At 39.4% G+C, this 16,531-nt stretch overlaps 1 protein-coding gene across 1 annotated transcript in view; it reads left to right on the top strand.

The window, feature by feature from the left end:
• Window positions 1–16,531, top strand: part of NALCN (sodium leak channel, non-selective) — a 303,444-nt gene that overhangs the window by 33,657 nt on the left and 253,256 nt on the right. Inside the window, exons 4-7 of the mRNA XM_069601972.1 lie at window positions 3,418–3,501; window positions 4,759–4,898; window positions 4,983–5,111; window positions 12,050–12,204. Coding sequence (XP_069458073.1) covers window positions 3,418–3,501; window positions 4,759–4,898; window positions 4,983–5,111; window positions 12,050–12,204 — 508 coding nt within the window. The remainder of the gene's footprint in view (window positions 1–3,417; window positions 3,502–4,758; window positions 4,899–4,982; window positions 5,112–12,049; window positions 12,205–16,531) is intronic.

The following is a 16,531-nucleotide window of genomic DNA, read 5'->3' as shown; positions in this document are numbered from 1 at the left end:
ATTATTTCATGTTTTATACCAGGAAAGTTAAAAGAAGCTAGTTTTAATTGACCATTCCATGCAATCTAGAGTGTGGTGGTCTTGTTGGGACAGGCAGATACCACTCTGAATTTCTGGAACATCCACCACAGAGAACATTCCAGATAATTCAACTCAAATGACTTCATAATTCAGAAATATATTTCTGTATTATACAGTAGAACTTTTTTTGCTAAAGCAGTTTTCATGAGGTCATTAGAAGTTAGAATGTGCTTGCACTGTTGCTGTTCAGCGGCTAAGTCGTGTCGGAGTCTTTGCGACCTCATGGACGGCAGCACTCCAGGCTTCCCTGTCCTTCACTATCTCCCAGAGTTTGCTCAGATTCATGTCCATTGAGTCAGTTGTGTGTTTGCATGCTTTTGTTTTATTTGGAATCCAGCCAGAACTTCTAAAATGACTTAAAATAATCCATCCTTTGATAGAGTTCAAAATATACTCAAGTCAGCTTTTCAACATCAATTTCCTTCACCTATAAATCTATATAGTAAATAAAAATTCAGCCAACTCTGTTACTGATGACTTTACATTGTAAATTTGTGAGGCTCATATTTTTCAAATTTGACTTTATTCACACCAGCTGAGTGATTTTTGCTAATGCTAGAATTTTCACCTTTTAAAAAAGTTAGCTTTGAAAGATCTATTTTTAAAATGTAACACATGACTATTAGTCAAAAGGCATATGTATGGATATTCTGGAAAAATTATGTCTCTTTTCCACCTTTGGCTCCTTGCCACTCTGTTCCCCTCCCTGGGAAATACCATTATTTATCCTCATTTTTTATATTTTAAATAACCCTCAATATAATGAAAAGCTCTCAACTTGTATCTAATTGAATATAATTTGTTACTAAGGCAAATTATGAGCAACAGGAGGTTAACTGTAGTGATACTACGTGAAACATTTTTTAATTTTTAAACAGGAAAAAAAATACTATTTGGGAAAAGTCTTATATAAACTTATTTGAGTGCTTGTGTACCCAATAATCTGTAATTATTAATATTCTCTTTCTTGGCTAACATTTACATTTAATTGTTCCTATTTTAAAATAGTTCTCTGCTGAGCCTCATAAAATTTCTGTGTTCATTTAGTAATTATTTTACATTTTTTAAAAAAATCACATTTATGCCTAGTTCTTAAAATAAAGATCAAGTGATATTTTTTCACTTTTTTGCTCAACATATAAGTAAAGAACATATTTGTTTAATAAAAGTTGATTTGAAAATATATACTTTAATTTTTCTGTATGCATGCATGCATGCTAAATTGCTTCAGTTGTGTCCAATTTGTTGCAACTCTATGGACCATAGCCCGCCAGGCTCCTCTGTCCTGGGATTCTCCAGGCAAGAATACTGGAGTGGGTTGCAATGCCCTCCTCCAGGAGATCTTCCTAAGCCAGGAGTCAAACCTGCATCTCTTACGTCTCCTGCATTAGGAGATGGGTTCTTTACCACTAGCACCACCTGGGAAGCCCATTTTTCTGATAACACTTATCGAAATAGAATATATGTGCATTTTACATTTCTTAAAAAGTAACTGAGAATATAAGTTACATAAGGACAAGTGTTTTTGTTTTATTTACTTCTGTTATCACTAGTGCCTGAATGCTGCCTAGAGCATAGAAATGTTCTGTTTACTGAGTGAATGAATTAACAGATTTGTTCACTATGTCAAACAAAACTTAAGGGAAATTCCAAAGTGCAACTTAAACATTTGTATTTTATTATCTTTTAGGATGGTAGTCAAAATTAGACTCATTTTATATTGGTTATATTGTCTATTTTTAGTTCTACAATTAATTCATATTTTAAATTGTGCAGTGTACAAGGCAAATTTAATGCTTATGGTAGATTTCTCATGAGATATTGAAGACAGCTATATTATCCCTTAATTATTTGCTCTATACTTAACATGCACATATGTGAATACATAACCAGTAGCATTTTATGATATAGTTTTTATCTTCTTAAGATATGATCATATGATGATCATAATGCTAATTTAATAGGTCATTGTCCTATTAGTCACCCAAACCCCAAATTTGCTTTTATAACTCTTGTGGGTCTTCTTGAGTACACACCAAGTCTGGTTGATTCTTGTGCCAGTGGTAAAATTATCTGTGCATTCATTTGAGAAGTAGCATTGTTTTCTCTTAACTCTCCACAGGATTAATTTTCCCACCATTATTATAACTTTATTATAAATTAGTTGGCCTTATGTGTAGTATTAACTGGGTGTGTACTTAGCTGTATATCTACACAAGGTGTGTGTGTGTAGTTGGTGTGTATGTATGTGTGTGTTTCACTCGGCATTATACATCCTCTTATATAAAGTACATGCTTACCCAGCTAACTAAGCTGGGCTTAAACTTCATATCTGAATCATATAACTTTCATTAAGTGAATTATCATCCATTAGCTTTAGATTTGCAAACAACAAATTATTTCTGGAAACCTCTGAAGGAAACTTTCTGACAATCTATTTGTTACTCCTGGCAGAAGGTTCTCAAAATTACGTTCTTTTCCTAAATATCCTGCAACATATTTTACCATTTTATTGAAAGTCTTGGTCTTCTGTTCCTATTTTTATTTTCTAACCAATTCACTCAGAGCTGGTAACCATGTGACTGGATTCAGAACTGAGTTTCACAGATTACTACAGAACTAGTGACTTAATTGTGCAGTCCTGAGCAAGCTATTGAAGGCTTTCTTTCTAGTTAAAGTTTTGCAATTTCAACCTCACAGGATGTACTGTTTTGTTATTTGAAAGGAAAGTTTTTTCCTAAAAGTCCCATTTTATAAAAATGATGCATCGCAGTGTCAGAATAGACTCACTGTTAAAAGGTGAAAGTAGCATGCCTTCTTTTTCTCTTTTATACTTATAATCCCAGTTAAAGTCAATATATGTTTATTTCAAAAATGAAGGCACATTTCTTCATCCTCACCTCTAATTCAGTTCAAGGTGAATTACTGGTTAATTCTCTACTGATGATGGTTGTTCCCAGAGATTCAAAGTCCTTCACTGACCACTGTATCCTCTTGGTTCTTGTAGGAAGAGTTGGTTTTAGGACCTGAGCTGCTTATTAAGTAGGATGACCTCTGGCTTCTTATGTGGCTAAGAGTAAAAATAGGGATGTTTTCTCTTTGCATGAATTTAAAATTTTACATGCACAGTTCTGCAGTTACTTGTGTTTTAGAAATTATTTTCCTCGTATATAATGTCATTTAAAATGCGGAAAGACTTTCCTTTTGAAGGTCTGTTCAGTTATGATACAAAAATTGTAGGTAGCTTATATCAAATTAACACTTGATTATTCTCTCCACAGATTTTTTTGAAATTATTTATTTTATCTGATAACGCCATGTGAAATTTATTTTTAGGGGGATAGTTCCTACGTGAAAGATCGCTGGTGTGTTTTTGATGGATTTATGGTCTTTTGCCTTTGGGTTTCATTGGTGTTACAGGTAATTAAACACTTTTAACTTACATGGGTATATTTTCCAAAATGGGCATTATTTTGCATTGAAAATCTAAGTTGATATATTAAAGAATATATGTGTGTGTGTGTGTGTGTGTGTGTATAATGTGATTGGGTAATTGTCTAGAAACACTTTTAATGTTTATTGATTTTTAAAAGCCTGACATTTTTAATCATCATCAGTCAGATGTTTGAATTATTTTTCAATCAGAAATAAAAATCAGTACCATACAAGATTATTTCTCATTAAACAGACATTAGAAATATATTCATTGAAATAAAGGGAAAGAACATGGAGTGAGGTTTCTGTATTTGCAGAATAAAAATTTGAATTAAAAAATCAAAAGTCCAGTCTTTTAGGTGACTAAATTCTCACTAAAAATAGCTAAAATAATATAAATACATTGGGGTATATGTTGGTTAGCATAAATAGTGTATTGGAAATGGAAAATTCCTTACTTTGAGCAACGGGGAACATGTATTAAAAAGGCCTGAAGGAGAGATTTTATTATAAACAGTATAATTCATTCCCGGGCACTCATTCAGGCTTGATTTTGTATTTAATTCAAATTTAATTCATTAAAAATTTCAGAATAAAATAAATTCATCCTCCATCCCAGAGACGCATCGTGGTTCGTATTGATAAGCTGTTCTTATTTTCATAAAGCTCACGTCTCTAACAATTAATTTCATCCTGCATATTAAATGTGTTCTTTTCCATTTAGTAACTGTTGTAGGATTGACAAACATTTTCTAATTATCCTCTCGCCTCTGCTGGTAAATGGAATTCTTTTTCATAATATTTTTATTAACCCTTCCTCCATTAACCTATGTTCTAGATACTCAAAAAGTTCCACCAAAGACTGTTAGTAGTGAGGAAAACTCAGCATACTTACCCCAGTTTTGTATTAAAAACTGTGCCCTGATGAATCATTGAGGAAATGAACAAGATTAATGGCACTTTCATTCATTCATGTATTTGTTTCTCTTAAGAGAGCTATAGCTTCAAAATATACTCCAAAGAAAGTTATTTTTGGTGGATGATACTGTGGGAGCATAGCTCAGGTTCATGTACGACGTCCTGTGATGCGGTCTGTGTGTATCTTCACTGCAAGCCGTGCTATGACGCCGTGTGATGCTGTTTTTGCTATGTGTTGTGCTGTGTAATGCTGTTTGTATATCCTGACTACACGCAATTTGCTGAGCGAAAGTCTGAGTTGTCTGTTCACCTCTGAATTTGCAGGTGTTTGAAATCGCTGACATAGTTGATCAGATGTCTCCTTGGGGCATGTTGCGGATCCCACGGCCACTAATTATGATCCGGGCATTCCGGATTTATTTCCGATTTGAGCTACCAAGGACGAGAATTACAAATATTTTAAAGTAAGCACTGCTTTTACATAAATTAAGGGGAAATGTTTATGACATTTTTTGGTAAGTTTTACCTACTCTATTTTTTTCTCCTAGGCGATCCGGAGAACAAATATGGAGTGTTTCCATTTTCCTCCTTTTCTTTCTGCTTCTTTATGGCATTTTAGGAGTTCAGATGTTTGGGACATTTACCTATCACTGTGTAGTAAATGACACGAAACCAGGGTAAGTTTATCTACTAACTGTACTTTAACCTAGTGATTTACAAGGATGTTTCTGCAGTTTTCATGTGAAAAACCTGTGTCTCAATTGTTTTAAAAGTATTTGTGTGCTCTCCATGGTCTGTGTTACAACTGGGAGACTAATACACACACATACATCCAAAGACTTTATTTGTAAAAGCCCAATTTGGTAATACTCCAGGCTTCCATCAACAGGTAAATGGATTAACAGGTATAGCTATACGATGACTGTGAAAGTGTTAGTTGCTCAGTCATGTCCAACTCTTTGCAACCCCATGGACTGTACCCCACAAGGCTCCTCTGTCCATGGAATTCTCCAGACAAGAGTATTGAAATGGGTAGTCATTCCCTTTCCCAGGGGATCTTCCTGATCCAGGGATCAAACACAGGTCTCCTACATTGCAGGCAGATTCTTTACCGTCTGAGCCACTAGGGAAGCCCACTTAGAGTAACTACTGTTTGGCAATAAAAAAAAGTATGAGATATTGATATTCAGAATATCTTGGGTGAATCTCAAGATCGTTATGTTGAGTGAAGAACCTGGATGAAAAAGTACATATTCTCTGATTTCCTATATGTAAGATTCTAGAAAATGCAGACTTATCTATGACAATGGAAGGAAATCATGGCTTGCCTGGGCATAAGGGTTGGGGTAGGAATAAGAGATGATGCAAGGGCATTAGAAAACCCTGGGGATTGGTCAGTATGTTCATTATGTTGATTGCGGTTCTGTGTATACAGGATTTCTCAAGCTGTTCTTTTTAACATGGGCAGTTTATTGTATGTCAAGTATTTGTTATTGTTGTTGTTACTGCGACTATTTAGAAATGTTTCAGCGTGAAGTAGGAATCTGATTTTCTTCATATCCCCACACTACTTACTGGGTGTCATTACTCACAGTATTAAATCCTGCCTTTCTCATTTGCTAGTTCCCTGTCTATGTTTGGTTCTGTAGCTATGGTCTCTTTTGTGCTTGATTGGCCTATCTAATGATCCCCTCATCAGTATCACGCTCTGAAAGTGAAAGTGAAAGTGAAGTCTCTCAGTCTCTTTGTGACCCCATGAACTGTAGCCCACCAAGCTCCTCTGTCCATGGGATTCTCCAGGCAAGAATACTGGAGTGGGTTGCCATTTCCTTCTCCAGGGGATCTTCCGACCCAGGGATCGAACCCAGGTTTCCCACATTGCAGGCAGACGCTTTAACCTCTGCACCACCAGGGAAGCATGGTGTTACCCAGTTAAATACTAACGTGTCTGTATGCCTTAGGTCACCTTTCCGGACCCCAGCCTCACAGGGCGCTCAGGACTCTGTTTCCTGCTTCTTATAGGCATGGAAACCCAAGCTCTTGGCTACTGAGTCCTTAGTCCTCGTCGATACCATGGTTTAATCAACTCATGTGTTTCTCTCGTTCTAGTTCTTGCTTTCCTCTTCCATGTTGCCATTTTGGAATATATGTTTTCTTTCTTACAAGCCCAGGTGTGTATGTGTGTTCAGTCGCCCTAGTGAAGTCATGGTTAATGATATATTATATTTAGACGGATAAAAACATAATGACAGATTGATAAAGAAGCAGAAATGAAGAAAAGGACAGAGGAAGAAAAGCAAGCTGCTAAATAAAAGCAACAAAGGAGAAATGGGTAAAAAAAATAGACAAGCCACGTTAAAAGTGGAGAAAAGCAATGAATTAGTACAAACACAGGGTAGGAGACTTGAAGGAAGTGGTGAGTGACAGTTGACTCATGTGGGCGAGGGAAGAGATGCATAGAGGGAAACCTGTGGGTAGGTTTCTTTTTAAGTGCATGTGGGCTGCAGAATGTGTCTAGATTGTTCCATGAATGAATATGAAGGTGGAAAAAGATATCCTGCGGGCAGGAGACAATAGAGGAGAAGTGAGGGGAAGGAAAGCTTCTGGGTGAGGAAGCGGCTGTGTGCTAACAGCGGTGAATTCAGGAGCCTGGTTTAAAGGTCCCATTTTTGTTCGAATTGAAAGGCAAGACTTCTCAAATGTGTTAACCCAACTAGGAGATTAGGCATCGTACTGCAAACTTAACTTTGACGGAGAGAATAGACTACAAATGGGGAAGATGGGTGTGAGTATTATCTGAACTCACGGCCCCTGAATCATTCAGTAAGTCCTGTCAGCCAGCTCCATGCTGTACTCAGGACTCAGAGATGAATGTCTGAAAAAAAATAATAAAAAGCTTCTCATATTCTGAGTCTTAGCTCCAGCTCATTACATTATCCTTAAAAAAAAAAAAAGTGTACTGTGAAAAATCTCATACGTGTTGGCAGACATTTCAGCTACTCGAGACATAACAGTGATGGGGAGATGTCTGCATTTTTCTTTCTTGGATTTGTGTAATCAAATCTGTGCAGTCACGTTATGTACACACCCATGTATTTTGCCTTCTCTTTACGTGATTCTTCATTTACTATTTAAGAAGAAGATATGTAACTGGCCACACGGTTTTATGAGCAGTGGTACTCATAAAAACAGTTTTCAGAAGTTGGATGACTTACTTCAAGGACCAACCATTTATGCCATTTTTTTTCTTTTGTATTTTCAGTTCAGTATTAACTGAGTTTTAAAAGTCTCACTCTCAAGAAGAAAATGTGTTGATACCATTTACCATCTCCAGCCTAGACATTTAATTTGCTTTATTTTTAGAGACTCAAACCACGTCCAGAGTCAGAATGAAACACATACAAATCCCAACTGAAAAGAATTTTCCAACTTTTTGTGTCCTTTTGCTGCCTCTTAACTCGGAATTTCTCATAAACATCTCTGAGTCACAGACACTAAGCTCTACGGTATGATGCTCTGCTTCCAGAGATCAGAGTTGCCAGGTGCTGTCACGACCTCGTTTATCATCGGCGTTGTCTTTTAACAATTGTTCCAATTTCTGCTTAATTGATTTGCACACATGGTAGCCAAATAACAGGACAGCTTTCAGGCAGAGATATGTCTGTTCAGAGACCTGTATGTCCTAGGCTTCAAGGCTGACCTCTGGAATTGGTTATGTTAATCTGTGAAGCAGACAGGGCAAATAAAGCAGGAACTCAGTCAGTACCTGCAGTGTTGCTTTTGAATGGACCCAGTTTCTTCTAAAGCAGATAGATGGGCATCTCAGCTGTGTCCTCTATAGCAGGGGTCCTCAACCTCCTGGATCTAATGCCTGATGATCTGACGCAGAGCTGATGCCCTAATAATAGAAATAGAGTGGACACGATAAAGGTCATGTGCTTGAATCATCCCCAAACTTCCCCCCTCCACCCCCCGGTCCATGGAAAAATTATCTTCCACGAAACTGGTCCCCGGTGCTGGAATGGTGGAGTAACGCTTCATTTATAACATTGCTAGTAAAGTTTTAGCTTCTTCTCCAGTAATGAATGGTGACCTAAGGCCGTTACGGAACAAATAATGGGATTTGACTAAGCAACACAGTTCCTATCCTAAAGAGAGTTGAGAAGACCAGTGGCCTGTGGCGGAATCAGGTATTGCAAACTGCCAAATGTGATGGCAGAAATCCCCCTGAAGCTAAAAGAGGAACATGTAAGAAGGAGCTGCTAGGTGAAATAGAACAGATGAAGATTTTCCTGACACCTTATTATCATTCCTGAGAAAGGAGAGAAATTTATTCATGGCTTGGTATCAAATAATGACATCTCATCCCCAAGAATGAGATAATTAGCAAAAGCAAGGAAATGTAAATGTTAAGCATATAAAAGTTTACTGTGCAGAGAGCAAGATTCAACCCGGAGCTCAGGTTAATGTTTGTGATGACTGAACCATCCTCTCTGAGACCAGAAGGTAGGGGACCACACATCACAGGCACCCTGGACTATTCTGGTTCTTCCCTGCTGCTGCAGAGTAATTATGGATTACTTCCTTTGGGACTTAAGGAGAATCTCAGTTATGGACAGTTCATTTTGTGCTTCCCCCATCTAGTGGGTTTTCCTGGTGGCTCTGATTATAAAGCATCTGTCTTCAATGCAGGAAACCTGGGTTTGATCCTTGGGTTGGAAAGATGTCCCTGGAGAAGAGAATGGCAGCCCAATCCAGTATTTTTCCCTGGAGAATCCCATGGGCAGAGGAGCCTGGCAGGGTTACAACCCATGGGGTCACAAAGAGTTGAACACAACTGAGTGACTCAAACACATCCATCCTACTGGATACTTTTGGTCTTCCCTGGTGGCTCAGATGGTAAAGCATCTGCCCACAATGTGGGAGACCCAGGTTCGGTCCCTGGGTTGGGAAGATCCCCTGGAGAAGGGAATGGCAGTCCACTCCAGTATTCTTGCCTGGAGAATCCTACGGGCAGAGGAGCCTGGCAGGCTACAGTCCATGGGGTCGAAAAGAGTTGGACACGACTGAGTGACTTCACTTCACTTTCCATCCAGTGGCAGCTTTTAGGACTTGGTGGGATTTTATAAAATATCTCTAAGACCAGAGATGATATAAAGTTGGATTCGGGGATAGTTTTCTATACTAGCCCAAATAAAATTTAAGTATTCCTTTTAGAGTACTTAGAAAATAAGTGAATGGTTGTTTTATCAAACATTGTTTTGTTCACAAAACAATGAGATTTTTTAAAAACGGAAAAGTCAGAAGAATTAAAGATAGAAACATGGTGAAACTTAAGAATATTAATTTTTAATTTCCATGGACTTTATCAAGAGAGGATTTTGTACAATATGTAAAATCACAAGTGCCTCAGATTCACGCAAAGGACTGTGAAGTCTTCTTGACTTATATTTAAACAGTTTTTGAAAAGATGAGGAAAGATTACTCTGTTTAACTTACAGGATTCATGCCGAGGTGTCTGCCAAGTGGGAGGTATAAGAACAAGTTGGGATATTGGAAATATTTTCTTTATAATGTTTAAGAAATAAAAGTGCTCTGATAATATATGTACGATAGATTTCTAACTAAATTAATAGCAATGGTTATGGAGCACCTATTATACTGCAGATATTTTGCTCATGTAACTGCTTTTTTAGAACAAAGCTTACATCTGCCAGTGCAGGAGACGTAAGAGACGCAGGTTCTATCCCTGTGTCGGGGAGATCTCCTGGAGGAGGGCATGGCTACCCACTCCAGTATTCTTGCCTGGAGAATCCCATGGACAGAGGAACCTGGTGGGCTACAGTCCGTGGGGATCACAAGAGTTGGACATGAATGAAGTGACCGAAGCGACTTAGCACCCATCTATGCAAGCATTTGAAAGAAGGGGAATTAACCGACATGTGTGCTTAAAGTCGTATCTTTCTGACACTACCAAGCGGTGATTTCCACAGTTAGAGCCTTTTCCTTGGGGTGTGCTTGTGGGTGTCCAAAGGACCAGCGTAAAATGTGGCAGTTGTTTAAACATCCCTGAGATGTGTGAATTCTCTGGGTTGCCACTAATGAAGAGCCGAATCCTGAAGGAATAAGCATAGAGTTTTGTTCTGACCGAGACACAACTGAACCAGGCGTGGTGTGTGTGTGAGTAAAATTAAGTATGTCTTTATAGGAATTTGTGTATATGCTCGTGCGTGTGCCTGGTGGCCTCAAGCAGCTAAGGGATCATGCAGTTAGGCATCAGACTTTCGAGAAAACATGCTATATAAGGGGCAGGAAGCAGCAAAATGAATTTAGGAAGATATTGAAGAAAAGAAATGTGACCCAACATCCCTGTCTCAGTGTGTCCATAAGCAGAGGAGATTGAGACTGTCCTCAGGCTGATCCCCATTTAGAAACACTGATGTAGTAGGAAATGACATACTAAAATCAAGGGCTTATAAGACTTGTGAATTCTCTAAGCTAAACTTGGGCCTCCTATATGAGCCCTGTCACTTATCTCAGATAGCATCTACTTGGGGCTCCTTTTAAGGCCAGCCCGCAGTGGGATTCCGTATCCACCATTCCGGTGGTTATATCTATTCACTACCAAGAAAAGCATTGCATAGCTAAATCCTTCACATCAACTTCAATTCCAGCTTATCCTCCAAAAAGATGAAAAGGAGTTATATCACCAGTCATCTAAAAAAAACCCTCATATTATTTCCAGAGCTAAATCACTGCGTCACCTCTCTCTGTCCAGTGTGACACCTTTAGTTCCTTCAGTCTCGCCTTGCTTATCTGGTTTTCTGTCTAAACTGCACATCTGACAACGCAGAAGAAGGCTGAGTGTCATTTCTGAGGCTCACATACAGTACTTTTGTACCATATGGAAAATGACTGTCGTCGTTAGCTGTTGCTTAGAAGCAGAGAAGTAACATTTGTGGCCACAGTAGGAGAAGGATTTGTGAATAACACAGAATCCCCAGACAAGTTTACATGCCTTGCAAATCTGCAGGAAAATGCCTTCCTTTACTTTCCTGGGTCTTGGTCTTTTATGACAAAAGCCATCATGGCAATAATGCTCTTATAAAGAGCTTTGTGCGGACTTAGAGAACTTGTGGTTCCTGGAGAAGGATGCAGGGAACGGATAGTGAGGGAGTTTGGGATGGGTATGTGCACACTGCTATTAACATGTTTTAAATGGATAACCAACAATGTCCTACTATATAGCACAGGAAACTGTTTAATGTCATGTGGCAGTCTGGATGGGAGAGGAGTTTGGGGGAGAATGGACAACATGTATATGTGTGACTGAACCCCTTTGCTGTCTACCTGAAACTATTACAACATTGTTAATTGGCTCTACTCCACTATAAAATAAAAAGTTTAAAAATAACATAAAGCGCTTCTGTGTGGGTGAATCTCATGCCATTTGAGAATGTTCAATATGGCCTTAATGTGGCGCATACCATTCATGAATCAGGAATCTTAAATCCGTGTCCACATACAGCAAGTATCAATGGGGAGTGATTACATTATGCATTGTAATCTACTCACTTGTTCAAAATGTCAAATCCTTTTTTTGTGTTGTTTGCAGAAATGTAACCTGGAACAGTTTAGCCATCCCAGATACACACTGCTCCCCAGAACTGGAAGAAGGCTACCAGTGCCCCCCAGGATTTAAATGCATGGACCTTGAAGATCTGGGACTTAGCAGGCAAGAGCTGGGCTACAGTGGCTTTAACGAGATAGGTCTGTCTCACTGATAAAACACCTTTTCCGTTTCTATTTTACAATGTTTATGAAATAAAGACAATAGTTACATAATTGATAGTTTATGTTCAGACTGTGTATAGGATTTAAGAAATGCAATTGCAAATTTTAATATATTCTACCCTACAGTCTATAATATACAGCCTGTTTCCATATAGATATGCAATAATATCTATATAGAGTTAAATATCTCTTCAATTATTAATTATAGGATTTAAAAATATTTGTTGACTCAAAGAACCCCTTGAGTCAACAGGACTTGGTTTCCTTCCACATTTAACTAGTAGGCAAGGTAAGTCTTAAATAATTGGAATACTAGACATTGATGGGTACGTGAGAGTTGAGAAGTAACTCTGGGAACAGAAGACAGCTAATGAAATACTTAGTGAATGTGCATCAGCTATGTAATAGAAATATGAGGAATGCTTGCGTGTGAATACAATGTGCTCAAATGTGTACATTTATTTGTGGCTTGTCCTGTTAAGTCCTGAAATGTGCCATCACACACAGACTTGGCATCTGGCATTCAGTTGGTATCATTGCATTTGTTACAATTCCATGCATGTTGTGCATACTTCAATATTGAAACAAAAAAACCATGGAATTCTAAACACATATGTTATGCTCTGAAAATTTGTCCTAGTCGGTTTAGGCAACCACAGCAAAATATCATAGACTGGGTGGCATAGACAACAGAAATGTGCTTCTCCCCAGTCTGAAGGCTGTAAGTCTGGATCAGGGTGCAGCATGGTCAGCTTTGATGAGGCCTCTCTCCTTGGCTTGCAGTCTTCTCTCTGTGTCCTTACGTGAGGGGTTGAGTCAGGGCAGAGAAAGAGATGGGGAGAGAGAGAGGGAGAGAAAGTCCTCTGGTCTCTTCACATAAGGGCACTAATCCCATCATGGGAACCCTATCCCTCATGAGCTGATCTAAACCACATCACCCTCTGAAGTCTCCACCTCCTGATAGCATCACAGTGGGAATTAGGGTTTCAGTATATGAATGGCGGGGGCTGAAGGAGCAGATTCAGACATTCAGTCCATGGCACAACGGTTGGAGTCATTTGAAAATGAATTAATTTTATTTTAAAGTTTCAAGGCCCAGGTATACTTAACGTTCTGGACACTTTTACACAGGACGTAAGAGGAAAGTCTTTTGGTGTGTAACAGGGTGGTGGTTGTACTCTTTTGGAAGCCAGATCTAGGTATTTTTAATCCATCCTGTGGTGTGGTTTCACTTCCCAATGGACCAGCTGTACAATGGGGATTGCATTGCCCCAAAAGAAAACAGCATGTCTGTCCACCCTGGAGGGTAACTGCTTCAAACCCAGCCTGTCCACCTTAACACATCAGGAAGAGTGGCTGATGAATCCTATTCCTACCCTGTGGCTTCAGTCATCACAGCTCATACATAGTGTTATGCAGGATGGCATAATGAACTCTGGGATAACTGTTTGAATTTCAGAAAGGACATGTGAAGCTCTTGCATTGATTGAGGAATACTTTCCAGATATATGAATTAAATCCACAAAGCTTCAGCCTTTGGAGAGAATGTAATACTTGAACTTGGGATGAAAAAAACCAAATAGTTGATATTTCTAAAGAGTGAATTTTGCAAATAGCACAGAAATTTTTATTCTTATATTTTAGTAAAGCTGCATAGTAAATTTCCAGCGTAATAATTGGATGGATAGTCTTCATTTGGGCAGTGATATAGTTGGCTGATTCACAAAAATTTAGAAGGCAACAGATGTGAAGCGTTCTAATTTTCTGTCCTCTCTTATCTGGTTTTGGAACCGATCTTACATCCTTCCCCCTGTCTCAGAAGTGCAAACACTTTTATGGATTATGCCAGTGACTTTCAGGCATGAGTGGGAAACCACAGGTGTGGTTTGGGAGATGAGATATACGGATTTAGTAAGCTGCTCTGCGCAAGCTCCAGAAGTTCTAACAACTGGTGCAGGGCTGGAATGCATGACTGCTTAGGTCCTGTTGCTCTTTCTTTTAGGGGCTGAGTTTGCCCATGTCTGGAATGGAGAGCAGCCAGCATTCAAGGTTAGGCAGCCCTTCAAGGGCAGTGGAACCCAGGGAGGCAATGGAAACCTCCAAGCCTTTAAAATTGTTTGCTAGATGAAATCTCACCCTGATCATTTTAAATGCACCAGTTGTGTTTAAACTCCAATTGCCGCATTATATTCAACTAGATCCATCTTTCTTCACTGTTACTTACAGGGTTTCAACTAATGTAGAGGAACAATACCTCTTTGAGCCAGAAAGTTTACTTCTAAAGTGTGTGGGCTTAAGAAGTCCATTTCTAGGAAGGAATCACCTTTGGGGGTAATCAGTTCAGTTCAGTTCACTCACTCAGTCGTGTCCGACTCTTTGTGACCCCATGAATCGCAGCACGTCAAGCCTCCCTGCTCATCACCAACTCCCAGAGTCTACCTAAACCCATGTCCATCAAGTCAGTGATGCCATTCAGCCATCTCATCCTCTGTCATCCCCTTCTCCTCCTGCCCCCAATCCTTCCCAGCATTGGGGTCTTTCCCAATGAGTCAACTCTTTGCATGAGGTGGCCAAAGTATTGGAGTTTCAGCTTCAGCATCAGTCCTTCCAATGAACACCCAGGACTGATCTCCTTTAGGATGGACTGGTTGGATCTCCTTGCAGTCCAAGGAACTCTCAAGAGTCTTCTCCAACACCACAGTTCAAAAGCATCAATTCTTCAGCACTCAGCTTTCTTCACCGTCTAACTCTCACATCCATACATGACCACTGGAAAAACCATAGCCTTGACTAGACAGACCTTTGTTGACAAAATAATGTCTCTGCTTTTAAATATGCTGTCTAGGTTGGTCATAACTTTCCTTCCAAGGAGTAAACGTCTTTTAATTTCATGGCTGCAGTCACCATCTACAGTGATTTTGGAGCCCCCAAAAATAAAGTCTGACACTGTTTCCCCATCTATTTGCCATGAAGTGATAGGACCAGATGCCATGATCTTCGTTTTCTGAATGTTGAGCTTTAAGCCAGTTTTTTCAGTCTTCTCCTTCACTTTCATCAAGAGGCTTTTTAGTTCCTCTTCATTTTCTGCCATAAGGGTGGTGTCATCTGCATACCTGAGGTTATTGATATTTTTCCTGGCAATCTTGATTCCAGCTTGTGCTTCTTCCAGTCCAGCGTTTCTCATGATGTACTTTGCATAGAAGTTAAATAAGCAGGGTGAGACAGTATACAGCCTTGACGTACTCCTTTTCCTATTTGGAACCAGTCTGTTGTTCCATGTCCAGTTCGAACTGTTGCTTCCTGACCTGCATACAGGTTTCTCAAGAGACAAGTCAGATGGTCTGGTATGCCCATCTCTTTCAGAATTTTCCACAGTTTCTTGTGATCCACACAGTCAAAGGCTTTGGCATAGTCAATAAAGCAGAAAGAGATGTTTTTCTGGAACTCTCTTGCTTTTTCGGTGATCCAGTGGATGTTGGCAATTTGATCTCTGGTTCCTCTGCCTTTTCTAAAATAGAGGAAAACAACAGAATAGGAAAGACTAGAGATCTCTTCAAGAAAATTAGAGCATTTCAAGGAACATTTCATGCAAAGATGGGCTGGATAAAGGACAGAAATGATATAGACCTAAGAGAAGGAAATGGCAACCCACTCCAGTGTTCTTGCCTGGAGAATCCCAGGGATGGGGAAGCCTGGTAGGCTGCCGTCTATGGGGTCGCACAGAGTCAGACATGACTGAAGTGACTTAGCAGCATCAGCAACAGAAGCAGAAGATATTAAGAAGAGGTGGCAAGAATATACAGAAGAACTGTACAAAAAAGATCTTCATGACCCAGATAATCACGATGGTGTGATCACTCACCTAGAGCCAGACATGCTGGAATGTGAAGTCAAGTGGGCCTTAGAAAGTATCACTACAAACAAAGCTAGTGGAGGTGATGGAATTCCAGTTGAGCTGTGTCAAATCCTAAAAGATGATGCTGTGAAAGTGCTGCACTCAGTATGTCAGCAAATTTGGTAAACTCAGTAGTGGCCACAAGACTGGAAAAGGTCAGTTTTCATTCCAATCCCGAAGAAAGGCAATGCCAAAGAATGCTCGAACTGCCGCACAATTGCACTCATCCCACACACTAGTAAACTAATGCTCAAAATTCTCCAAGCCAGGCTTCAGCAATATGTGAACCGTGAACTTCCAGATGTTCAAGCTGGTTTTAGAAAAGGCAGAGGAACCAGAAATCAAATTGTCAACATCCGCTGGATAGGCCCCAACTAAGGCAGGAGTCTTACTGTAGCTCTACTCTTT

Source organism: Ovis canadensis, chromosome 10 (genome assembly GCF_042477335.2).
Source record: "Ovis canadensis isolate MfBH-ARS-UI-01 breed Bighorn chromosome 10, ARS-UI_OviCan_v2, whole genome shotgun sequence".
In the NCBI taxonomy this organism is placed as follows: Eukaryota; Metazoa; Chordata; class Mammalia; order Artiodactyla; family Bovidae; genus Ovis; species Ovis canadensis.
This window is presented reverse-complemented; position numbering and strand designations above follow the sequence as displayed.